Source organism: Blennius ocellaris (assembly GCF_963422515.1).
Source record: "Blennius ocellaris genome assembly, contig: SCAFFOLD_58, whole genome shotgun sequence".
Taxonomy (NCBI): Eukaryota; Metazoa; Chordata; class Actinopteri; order Blenniiformes; family Blenniidae; genus Blennius; species Blennius ocellaris.
This window is the reverse complement of record NW_027661901.1, coordinates 140,056-152,555: the sequence shown is the minus strand read 5'-3', so window position 1 is coordinate 152,555 and position 12,500 is coordinate 140,056. Positions and strand designations below refer to the sequence as shown.

General features: G+C 54.8%; 1 protein-coding gene across 1 annotated transcript in view; it reads right to left on the bottom strand.

Annotated features, from left to right (window-relative positions):
* Positions 1 to 2,583: 2,583 nt before the first annotated feature.
* Positions 2,584 to 12,500, bottom strand: part of cnga1b (cyclic nucleotide gated channel subunit alpha 1b) — a gene marked incomplete at both ends in the record, with an annotated part of 11,019 nt that continues 1,102 nt past the window's right edge. Inside the window, 10 exon segments of the mRNA XM_080522123.1 lie at positions 2,584 to 2,802; positions 3,456 to 3,631; positions 4,132 to 4,363; positions 6,187 to 6,339; positions 6,846 to 6,947; positions 6,949 to 6,972; positions 6,974 to 6,976; positions 8,897 to 9,069; positions 10,573 to 10,709; positions 10,871 to 11,045. Of these exon segments, the coding sequence (XP_080378249.1) occupies positions 2,584 to 2,802; positions 3,456 to 3,631; positions 4,132 to 4,363; positions 6,187 to 6,339; positions 6,846 to 6,947; positions 6,949 to 6,972; positions 6,974 to 6,976; positions 8,897 to 9,069; positions 10,573 to 10,709; positions 10,871 to 11,045 (1,394 nt within the window).

Below are 12,500 nucleotides of genomic sequence, written 5' to 3'. Positions count from 1 at the left end.
GATGCAGTTTTGTGGAGAAGACTACAATTCCCAGAAGACACTGCAGGCAGGCCGGTGACAGCGGGGTCACACACGTAGCCCCCTCATTGATTGGCGCTCCTGGAGCTGACGTGTCACACGGCCGCCATCTTTGACAGGTCTCGCGCGCTCCAGTACGTTTGTTTGTACGGAGGAAGGTTTAGTCCAACGATCCTCACAACGTTTACAAAGGTTCCCGTTTCCACTTCGCTGAGCGGCACAAGGCCTTTCTGTGTTTCCACTAACGAACTGGTCCTCAGCCACTGTCACGTGATGACGTCACACACAGCGTCATGACACATCGCCTCCATTTTAACCTCTCGGTGGTGGAGCTGCCGAACAGCTGGTCATGATACGCTCTGCATTACCATACTGTACCATACCATACTGTACCATACCATCTGTACCATACCATACTGTACCATACCATACTGTACCATACCATCTGTACCATACCATACTGTACCATACCATACTGTACCATACCATCTGTACCATACCATACTGTACCATACCATACTGTACCATACCATATTGTACCATACCATACTGTACCATACCATCTGTACCATACCATCTGTACCATACCATACTGTACCATACCATATTGTACCATACCATCTGTACCATACCATACTGTACCATACCATCTGTACCATACTATATCATACTGTACCATACCATACTGTACCATACCATACTGTACCATACTACATCATGCTGTACCAAACCATACTGTACCATACCAAATTGTACCATACCATACTGTACCATACCATACTGTACCATACTATATCATGCTGTACCAAACCATACTGTACCATACCATACTGTACCATACTATATCATGCTGTACCAAACCATACTGTACCAAACCATACTGTACCATACCAAATTGTACCATACCATACTGTACCATACCATACTGTACCATACTATATCATGCTGTACCAAACCATACTGTACCATACCATACTGTACCATACTATATCATGCTGTACCAAACCATACTGTACCAAACCATACTGTACCATACCAAATTGTACCATACCATACTGTACCATAGCATACTGTACCATACTATATCATACTGTACCATACCATACTGTACCACACCATACCATACTGTACCATACCATATTGTACTGTGCCATACCGTGCTGAACCATACTGTGCTGTACCATGCCATACCGTACTGTACAGTACCATGCCATACCTTACTTTACCATACTATACCATATCGTCCATACCGTGCTGTACCATTCCATACCGTGCCATGACGTACTGTGTCATACCATGCCATACTATGTCATGCCATACCGTACTGTACTGTTCCATACTATACCTTACTTTGCCATTCTGTGCCATATAATGCCATACTGGGTCTTGCGGTATTGCGCCATAACTTACCTTACTGTACTATGCTGTACCATGCCATACCATGTCATGCCACACGGTGCCAAACCTTACCTATGCCTTACTGTACCTTACCGTACTCCACCTAAGCAGGGCTTTATTGATCAGTATCGGTGGAACCTAACCCTAACCTTACCTATGCCTTACTGTACCTTACCGTACTCCACCTACGCAGGGCTTTATTGATCAGTATCGGTGGAACCTAACCCTTCAACTGGAATTTGTTTTATTCTTGCTAGTTAGTTCTTGTTAGTTGATCATTGATTATTGATTACTGATGATTGATGATTGATTACTGATGATTGATTACTGATGATTGATTATTGATTACTGATGATTGATTATTGATGATTGATTACTGATGATTGATTACTGATTATTGATGATTGATTACTGATGATTGATTATTGATGATTGATTACTGATGATTGATTATTGATTACTGATGATTGATTACCGATCGTCTTCAGACCTGAGAAACGTTCCAGGTTATAAAGTGATAAAAGTCGATGAACTGGCAGATTTTTCATACAAAATCATTTTATTGTGTTTTTCTCTGTGACAGCTGAGCTTTAGCGACTAGCTGGGTTTCCTAACCCTTCAAATACTAGTTACTACAATCACAAGCTACTCCACTTACTAGTTACTACAATTACTCCAGTTACTAGTTACTACAATTACTCCAATTACTACAGTTACTAGTTACTACAACTACTACAGTTACTAGATATGACAATTACTCCAGTTACTAGTTACGACAACTACTACAGTTACTAGTTACGACAATGACTCCAGTTACTAGTTACGACAACTACTACAGTTACTAGTTACGACAATGACTCCAGTTACTAGTTACGACAATGACTCCAGTTACTAGTTACGACAACTACTACAGTTACTAGTTACGACAATGACTCCAGTTACTAGTTACGACAACTACTACAGTTACTAGTTACGACAATGACTCCAGTTACTAGTTACGACAATGACTCCAGTTACTAGTTACGACAGTGCTGCAAGCGGGAAGCTTCCAGCGGTTAAAACTTGGCCTGGAACTCGAGTTTGACAGAACCCCCCCCCCCCCCAACCGGGTGCACCCTTACCCCCCACGTTTCCCCCCCCCCATGTCCCCCATCCTCTTCTTCCCTACTACTTCCTGTCTTCTTCTTTGATGGTCAGTGTGTCCGGGTTGGGAGGGGGCGGCGCCACCTTCCTCTCCAGGCGGGTAACGCGGTGCTTCAGCTTGCTGTGCGTCGCCTCGTGTTCGGCCAGCAGGCGGGCGTAGCGAGTCTGCAGGACGTCCAGCGAGCCGGACATCCGCTCCACCTTCTCCTCCATCTCTTTCGGGTCTGGGCCCTGAGCCGCCACCTGCAGGTGAGTCGTCAGGTGAGTCTTCAGGTGAGTGGTCAGGTGAGTCTTCAGGTGAGTCTTCAGGTGAGTGGTCAGGTGAGTCTTCAGGTGAGTGGTCAGGTGAGTGGTCAGGTGAGTCTTCAGGTGAGTGGTCAGGTGAGTGGTCAGGTGAGTGGTCAGGTGAGTCTTCAGGTGAGTGGTCAGGTGAGTCTTCAGGTCAGTGGTCAGGTGAGTCTTCAGGTGAGTGGTCAGGTGAGTCTTCAGGTGAGTGGTCAGGTGAGTGGTCAGGTGAGTCTTCAGGTGAGTGGTCAGGTGAGTGGTCAGGTGAGTGGTCAGGTGAGTCTTCAGGTGAGTGGTCAGGTGAGTCTTCAGGTCAGTGGTCAGGTGAGTCTTCAGGTGAGTGGTCAGGTGAGTCTTCAGGTGAGTCTTCAGGTGAGTCTTCAGGTCAGTGGTCAGGTGAGTCTTCAGGTGAGTGGTCAGGTGAGTCTTCAGGTGAGTGGTCAGGTGAGTCTTCAGGTGAGTGGTCAGGTGAGTGGTCAGGTGAGTGGTCAGGTGAGTCTTCAGGTGAGTCTTCAGGTGAGTGGTCAGGTGAGTGGTCAGGTGAGTCTTCAGGTGAGTCTTCAGGTGAGTGGTCAGGTGAGTGGTCAGGTGAGTCTTCAGGTGAGTGGTACCTCCAGGTCCAGCAGGCCGTCCTTCATGAGGATCTGCCGGCCCTTCTCCTCCAGGATGGCTTTAGCGTCAGGATACTCCGTCAGCGCCTCCATCAGGTCGTCTTTGGAAAGACAGAAGAGGTCGGAGTATCCGATGCTCCGGATGTTGGCCGTGCGTCTGTTGCCGGCCTTGCTGCCTGTCAGAGGAGAGACTGGGATCAGCTGGTGGGGCACAGTGCCCCCTGCTGGAGGTGGAGCACAGCGCCCCCTGCTGGAGGTGGAGCACAGCGCCCCCTGCTGGTGGTGTAGCACAGCGCCCCCTGCTGGAGGTGTAGCACAGCGCCCCCTGCTGGGGGTGGAGCACAGCGCCCCCTGCTGGAGGTGGAGCACAGCGCCCCCTGCTGGTGGTGTAGCACAGCGCCCCCTGCTGGGGGTGTAGCACAGCGCCCCCTGTTGGAGGTGGAGCACAGCGCCCCCTGCTGGAGGTGGAGCACAGCACCCCCTGCTGGTGGTGGAGCACAGCGCCCCCTGCTGGGGGTGTAGCACAGCGCCCCCTGCTGGAGGTGTAGCACAGCGCCCCCTGCTGGAGGTGGAGCACAGCGCCCCCTGCTGGAGGTGGAGCACAGCGCCCCCTGCTGGAGGTGGAGCACAGCGCCCCCTGCTGGAGGTGGAGCACAGCGCCCCCTGCTGGACACACCTTTGATGGCCAGGATGCTGATCTCTCCGAAGTAGCTGCCGCCGCTCAGCACCACGTACTGCGTGGTTCCGTCGTCGGCCACCACGGCCAGCTTGCCCTCCTTGATGATGTACATCTCCCGGCCGATGTCGCCCTTCTTACAGATGTAGTCGCCCGGACTGTACACCTGCGGCTGCAGCTTCAGCACCAGCTCTACCAGCAGCCCCGCCTCGCAGTCCGCAAAGATACGCACCTGCAGCCAGCAGCAGGGACTCACAACAACAACAACAACAACAACGACGACGACACACCACAACAACAACGACACACCACAACAACAACAACGACACACCACAACAACAACAACGACACACCACAACAACGACAACGACACACCACAACAACAACAACGACACACCACAACAACAACAACGACAACGACGACACACCACAACAACAACAACGACACACCACAACAACAACGACACACCACAACAACAACAACGACACACCACAACAACGACAACGACACACCACAACAACAACAACGACACACCACAACAACAACAACGACAACGACGACACACCACAACAACAACAACGACACACCACAACAACAACGACACACCACAACAACAACAACAACGACACACCACAACAACAACAACGACACACCACAACAACAACAACGACACACCACAACAACAACAACAACGACGACAACAACAACGACACACCACAACAACGACAACGACACGCCACAACAACAACGACACACCACAACAACAACAACGACAATGACGACAACGACACACCACAACAACAACAACGACACACCACAACAACAACGACAACGACGACACACCACAACAACAACGACACACCACAACAACAACAACAACGACACACCACAACAACAACAACAACGACAACAACAATGACACACCACAACAACAACGACAACAACAACGACACACCACAACAACAACAACGACACACGACAACAACAACAACAACGACACACCACAACAACAACAACGACACACCACAACAACAACAACAACGACACACCACAACAACAACAACGACACACCACAACGACAACAATGACACACCACAACAATGACTCACAACAACAACAACATAGACATCAACAAGTATTCCAGCTACTTATCCCGGGTCACAGTCCAGGGTAAGTTTATCCCGGGTCACAGTCCAGGGTAAGTTGATCCCGGGTCACAGTCCAGGGTAAGTTGATCCCGGGTCACAGTCCAGGGTAAGTTTATCCCGGGTCACAGTCCAGGGTAAGTTTATCCCGGGTCACAGTCCAGGGTAAGTTTATCCCGGGTCACAGTCCAGGGTAAATTTATCCCGGGTCACAGTCCAGGGTAAGTTTATCCCGGGTCACAGTCCAGGGTAAGTTTATCCCGGGTCACAGTCCAGGGTAAGTTTATCCCGGGTCACAGTCCAGGGTAAGTTTATCCCGGGTCACAGTCCAGGGTAAGTTTATCCCGGGTCACAGTCCAGGGTAAGTTGATCCCGGGTCACAGTCCAGGGTAAGTTGATCCCGGGTCACAGTCCAGGGTAAGTTTATCCCGGGTCACAGTCCAGGGTAAGTTTATCCCGGGTCACAGTCCAGGGTAAGTTTATCCCGGGTCACAGTCCAGGGTAAGTTGATGCCGGGTCACAGTCCAGGGTAAGTTTATCCCGGGTCACAGTCCAGGGTAAGTTTATCCCGGGTCACAGTCTAGGGTAAGTTTATCCCGGGTCACAGTCTAGGGTAAGTTGATCCCGGGTCACAGTCCAGGGTAAGTTGATCCCGGGTCACAGTCCAGGGTAAGTTTATCCCGGGTCACAGTCCAGGGTAAGTTGATCCCGGGTCACAGTCCAGGGTAAGTTTATCCCGGGTCACAGTCCAGGGTAAGTTGATCCCGGGTCACAGTCCAGGGTAAGTTTATCCCGGGTCACAGTCCAGGGTAAGTTTATCCCGGGTCACAGTCCAGGGTAAGTTGATCCCGGGTCACAGTCCAGGGTAAGTTGATCCCGGGTCACAGTCTAGGCCCCGCCCCCTCTGACCTTCTTCAGGGTGTCCAGGTGGACGTTGATGGCGATTTCTGCCCTCAGCTTGTCTGGAAGGAACTTCAGAACCTCCCGCTCGTCCACCGCTTTCTTATTGGTCCACAGGAAGTCAAACCACTTGATGACTCGCTTCTCTAAATCTTTGGTGACCTGCAGAACCAGACCCCAGGGTTCAGGTAGAACCAGATCCCAGGGTTCAGGCAGAACCAGACCCCAGGGTTCAGGCAGAACCAGACCCCAGGGATCAGGTTGAACCAGACCCCAGGGATCAGGTAGAACCAGATCCCAGGGTTCAGTTTACTTATGGTTATGACTTTATGACCAACCAATTTTATAACTGACTGACCCTACAGACGCCCTACAGACGCCCTACAGAGCCCTCCAGATGCCCTACAGATGCCCTACAGACGCCCTACAGACGCCCTCCAGAGCCCTACAGATGCCCTCCAGAGCCCTACAGATGCCCTACAGAGCCCTACAGAGCCCTACAGATGCCCTACAGACGCCCTCCAGAGCCCTACAGAGCCCTACAGATGCCCTACAGATGCCCTACAGATGCCCTCCAGAGCCCTACAGATGCCCTCCAGATGCCCTACAGAGCCCTCCAGAGCCCTACACAGCCCTACAGAGCCCTACAGAGCCCTACACAGCCCTACCTTCCTGAAGCTCATGTACTGCTTGATGGCGTCGATCCGAGCCTGGAAATCTGCTCTGGCTGCGTTCATGTTGGTGATCATGGAGCCCACGTTCCCTACGTACGATGGTGGCGAAGATCAACACCCCCCACCTGGAGGACAGGAGGACAGGAGGACAGGACAGGAGGACAGAGCAGGACAGGACAGGGCAGGAGGACAGAGCAGGACAGGACAGGGCAGAAGGACAGGACAGAGCAGGACAGGGCAGGAGGACAGGACAGAGCAGGACAGGGCAGAAGGACAGGACAGGAGGACAGGACAGAGCAGGACAGGGCAGGAGGACAGGACAGAGCAGGACAGGACAGGAGGACAGGACAGAGCAGGACAGAGCAGGACAGGACAGGGCAGAAGGACAGGACAGAGCAGGACAGGACAGGAGGACAGGACAGAGCAGGACAGAGCAGGACAGGACAGGGCAGAAGGACAGGACAGGGCAGGAGGACAGGACAGAGCAGGACAGGGCAGAAGGACAGGACAGGAGGACAGGACAGAAGCAGGACAGAGCAGGACAGGACAGGGCAGGGAGGACAGGACAGAGCAGGACAGGGAAGAAGGACAGGACAGAGCAGGACAGAGCAGGACAGGGCAGGAGGACAGGACAGGAGGACAGGACAGAGCAGAAGGACAGGACAGAGCAGGAGGACAGGACAGAGCAGGACAGAGCAGGACAGGACAGGAGGACAGGACAGGAGGACAGGACAGAGCAGGACAGGACAGGACAGGACAGGGCAGGACAGGACAGAGCAGGACAGGACAGGAGGACAGGACAGAGCAGGACAGGACAGGACAGGACAGGAGGACAGGACAGAGCAGGACAGGACAGGAGGACAGGCACAGAGCAGGACAGGACAGGAGGACAGGACAGGACAGGGCAGGACAGGACAGAGCAGGACAGAGCAGGACAGGACAGGACAGGACAGGAGGACAGGACAGGAGGACAGGACAGGACAGGACAGGACAGGACAGGAGGACAGGACAGGACAGAGCAGGACAGGACAGGAGGACAGGACAGGAGGACAGGACAGAGCAGGACAGAGCAGGACAGGACAGGGCAGGAGGACAGGACAGAGCAGGACAGGGCAGGAGGACAGGACAGAGCAGGACAGGGCAGAAGGACAGGACAGGAGGACAGGACAGAGCAGGACAGGGCAGGAGGACAGGACAGAGCAGGACAGGACAGGAGGACAGGACAGAGCAGGACAGAGCAGGACAGGACAGGGCAGAAGGACAGGACAGAGCAGGACAGGGCAGGAGGACAGGACAGAGCAGGACAGGGCAGAAGGACAGGACAGGAGGACAGGACAGAGCAGGACAGAGCAGGACAGGACAGGGCAGGAGGACAGGACAGAGCAGGACAGGGAAGAAGGACAGGACAGAGCAGGACAGAGCAGGACAGGGCAGGAGGACAGGACAGGAGGACAGGACAGAGCAGAAGGACAGGACAGAGCAGGAGGACAGGACAGAGCAGGACAGAGCAGGACAGGACAGGAGGACAGGACAGGAGGACAGGACAGAGCAGGACAGGACAGGACAGGACAGGACAGAGCAGGACAGGACAGGAGGACAGGACAGAGCAGGACAGGACAGGACAGGACAGGAGGACAGGACAGAGCAGGACAGGACAGGAGGACAGGACAGAGCAGGACAGGACAGGAGGACAGGACAGGACAGGGCAGGACAGGACAGAGCAGGACAGAGCAGGACAGGACAGGACAGGACAGGAGGACAGGACAGGAGGACAGGACAGGACAGGACAGGACAGGACAGGACAGGAGGACAGGACAGGACAGAGCAGGACAGGACAGGAGGACAGGACAGGAGGACAGGACAGGACAGGACAGGACAGGACAGGACAGGAGGACAGGACAGGAGGACAGGACAGGACAGGACAGGACAGGAGGACAGGACAGAGCAGGACAGGACAGAGCAGAAGGACAGGACAGAATAAAACACAATAGAATAGAAGAGACCTGGTCCAGGTTTTGCCAGGTCCCAGATGGACCGTGACCCACCAGGAAGTCGGTGACCACGAAGAAGTACTCGGAGTTCTCCACAGGGGGCGGAGTCTCCCCGATGGTGGTGAGCGTCAGCGTGGACCAGTACATGCTGTAGGCGTACTTCCTCACCAGGCGGCCGAACTCCGGGTCCGACGGGTCCGGGTACACAAAGCGGTCCGCCCCGAAGCCTGAGGGGGCGGGGCTTCAGGTCAGGGGGGTGACCAGGTGGTCAGGTGACCAGGGGGTCAGGTGACCAGGTGGTCAGGTGGTCAGGTGGTCAGGTGGTCAGGTGGTCAGGTGGTCAGGTGGTCAGGTGGTCAGGTGGTCAGGTGACCAGGTGGTCAGGTGACCAGGGGGTCAGGTGACCAGGGGGTCAGGTGACCAGGTGGTCAGGTGGTCAGGTGACCAGGTGGTCAGGTGGTCAGGTGGTCAGGTGGTCAGGTGACCAGGTGACCAGGGGGTCAGGTGGTCAGGTGACCAGGGGGTCAGGTGACCAGGGGGTCAGGTGACCAGGTGGTCAGGTGGTCAGGTGACCAGGTGACCAGGTGGTCAGGTGGTCAGGTGGTCAGGTGGTCAGGTGGTCAGGTGGTCAGGTGACCAGGTGGTCAGGTGACCAGGGGGTCAGGTGGTCAGGTGACCAGGTGGTCAGGTGGTCAGGTGGTCAGGTGACCAGGTGACCAGGGGGTCAGGTGGTCAGGTGACCAGGTGGCCAGGTGGTCAGGTGACCAGGTGGTCAGGTGGCCAGGTGGTCAGGTGACCAGGTGGCCAGGTGGTCAGGTGACCAGGTGGTCAGGTGGCCAGGTGGTCAGGTGGTCAGGTGACCAGGTGGTCAGGTGGTCAGGTGACCAGGTGGTCAGGTGACCAGGTGGTCAGGTGGCCAGGTGGTCAGGTGACCAGGTGGCCAGGTGGTCAGGTGACCAGGTGGTCAGGTGGCCAGGTGGTCAGGTGACCAGGTGGCCAGGTGGTCAGGTGACCAGGTGGTCAGGTGGCCAGGTGGTCAGGTGGTCAGGGGGTCAGGTGACCAGGTGGTCAGGGGGTCAGGGGGTCAGGTGGTCAGGTGACCAGGTGGTCAGGGGGTCAGGTGACCAGGTGGTCAGGTGGTCAGGTGACCAGGTGACCAGGTGGTCAGGGGGTCAGGTGGTCAGGTGACCAGGGGGTCAGGGGGTCAGGTGACCAGGGGGTCAGGTGACCAGGTGACCAGGTGGTCAGGGGGTCAGGTGGTCAGGTGACCAGGTGGTCAGGTGACCAGGGGGTCAGGTGACCAGGGGGTCAGGGGGTCAGGTGACCAGGTGGTCAGGTGACCAGGGGGTCAGGGGGTCAGGTGGCCAGGTGGTCAGGTGACCAGGTGGTCAGGTGGCCAGGTGGTCAGGTGACCAGGTGACCAGGTGGTCAGGGGGTCAGGTGACCAGGTGGTCAGGGGACCAGGTGACCAGGTGGTCAGGGGGGGGGTCAGGTGGTCAGGGGGTCAGGTGACCAGGGGGTCAGGGGGTCAGGTGGTCAGGGGGTCAGGTGACCAGGGGGTCAGGGGGTCAGGTGGTCAGGTGGTCAGGTGGCCAGGTGGTCAGGTGACCAGGTGACCAGGGGGTCAGGGGGTCAGGTGGTCAGGTGACCAGGGGGTCAGGGGGTCAGGTGACCAGGTGACCAGGTGGTCAGGTGACCAGGGGGTCAGGGGGTCAGGGGGTCAGACTCACCGATGGCCTTAGAGAAGCTGTAGTACAAGCAGGCGTTCCAGTGGATGATGATGACGATGTACATCACCAGGTTGGAGATCCGCAGGGCGTTGGGGTAGTTGGTCCTGGTCTCTGTGCGCTGGAAGAACTCCAGCATCCTGGGGGGGGGGGGGGGGGGGGGGGGTTGGTTCAGATGCTCATGGTGGGGGGGGGAGGGTTGGTTCAGATGCTCATGGTGGGGGGGGGGGGTTGGTTCAGATGCTCATGGTGGGGGGGGGGGTTGGTTCAGATGCTCATGGTGGGGGGGGGGGGGACCCACCGGTTGAAGCGCAGCAGCTTGTTGAGCCGGACTTCGGGGAACTTGGTTCCCAGCAGCAGCAGCAGCAGGTCCGTAGGAACCATGGAGACCAGGTCCAGCTGGAACTGGGGGCTCTGGAGGTACCTGGTCCTCAGCTTACCCTGGTCCTTCACCAGGAGCCCCTGCTCCAGGTAGCCTGGGGGGGGGGGGGGGGGGGTGAGTGTGAGTGTGTGTTAGTGTGTGTGAGTGTGTGTGTGTGTTAGTGTGTGTGTGTGAGTGTGTGTGAGTGTGTGTGAGTGTGTGTGAGTGTGTGTGTGAGTGTGTGTGTGTGAGTGTGTGTTAGTGTGTGTGTGTGAGTGTGTGTGAGTGTGTGTGAGTGTGTGTGTGAGTGTGTGTGTGAGTGTGTGTGTGTGTGTGAGTGTGTGTGTGTGTGAGTGTGTGTTAGTGTGTGTGTGTGTGAGTGTGTGTGTGTGTTAGTGTGTGTGTGTGTGTGTGTGTGTGAGTGTGTGTGTGAGTGTGTGTGTGAGTGTGTGTGTGTGTGTGAGTGTGTGTGTGTGTGAGTGTGTGTTAGTGTGTGTGTGTGTGTGTGTGTGTGAGTGTGTGTGAGTGTGTGTGTGTGTGTGTGTGTGTGTGTGTGTGTGTTAGTGTGTGTGTGTGAGTGTGTGTGAGTGTGGTGTGTGTGTGTGTGTGTGAGTGTGTGTGTGTGTTAGTGTGTGTGTGTGTGAGTGTGTGTGTGTGTGTGTGTGTGTGTGTGTGTGTGTGAGTGTGTGTGTGTGTAGTGTGTGTGTGTGTGTGTGTGTGTGAGTGTGTGTGTGTGTGAGTGTGTGTTATGTGTGTGAGTGTGTGTGTGTGTAGTGTGTGTGTGTGAGTGTGTGTGAGTGTGTGTGAGTGTGTGTGTGTGAGTGTGTGTGTGTGTGTGTGTGGTGTGTGTGTGTGTGTGTGTGTGTTGTGTGTGTGTGTGTGTGTGTGTGTGTGTGTGTGTGGTGTGGTGTGTGTGTGTGTGTGTGTGTGTGTGTGTGTGTGTGTGTGTGTGGTGTGTGTGTGTGTGTGAGTGTGTGTGAGTGTGTGTGTGAGTGTGTGTGTGTGTGTGTGTGAGTGTGTGTGTGTGTGAGTGTGTGTTAGTGTGTGGTGTGTGAGTGTGTGTGTGTGTGTGTGTGTGTGTGTGTGTGAGTGGTGTGTGTGTGTGAGTGTGTGTGTGTGTGTGTGAGTGTGTGTGTGTGTGAGTGTGTGGTGTGTGTGTGTGTGAGTGTGTGAGTGTGTGTGTGTGTGTGTGGTGTGTGTGAGTGTGTGTGTGTGTGTGTGTGTGAGTGAGTGTGTGTGAGTGTGTGTGAGTGTGTGAGTGTGAGTGTGAGAGTGTGTGTGAGAGTGTGGTGTGAGGTGTGTGTGTGTGTGTGTGTGTGTGAGTGTGTGTGAGTGTGTGTGTGAGTGTGAGTGTGTGTGAGTGTGAGTGTGTGAGTGTGAGTGTGAGAGTGTGTGTGTGTGTGTGTGTGTGAGTGTGTGTGTGAGTGTGTGTGTGAGTGTGGTGTGTGTGTGTGAGTGTGTGTGTGTGTGAGTGTGTGTTAGTGTGTGTGTGTGAGTGTGTGTGTGTGTGTGTGTGTGTGGTGTGTGAGTGTGTGTGTGTGTTAGTGTGTGTGTGTGTGTGGTGTGTGTG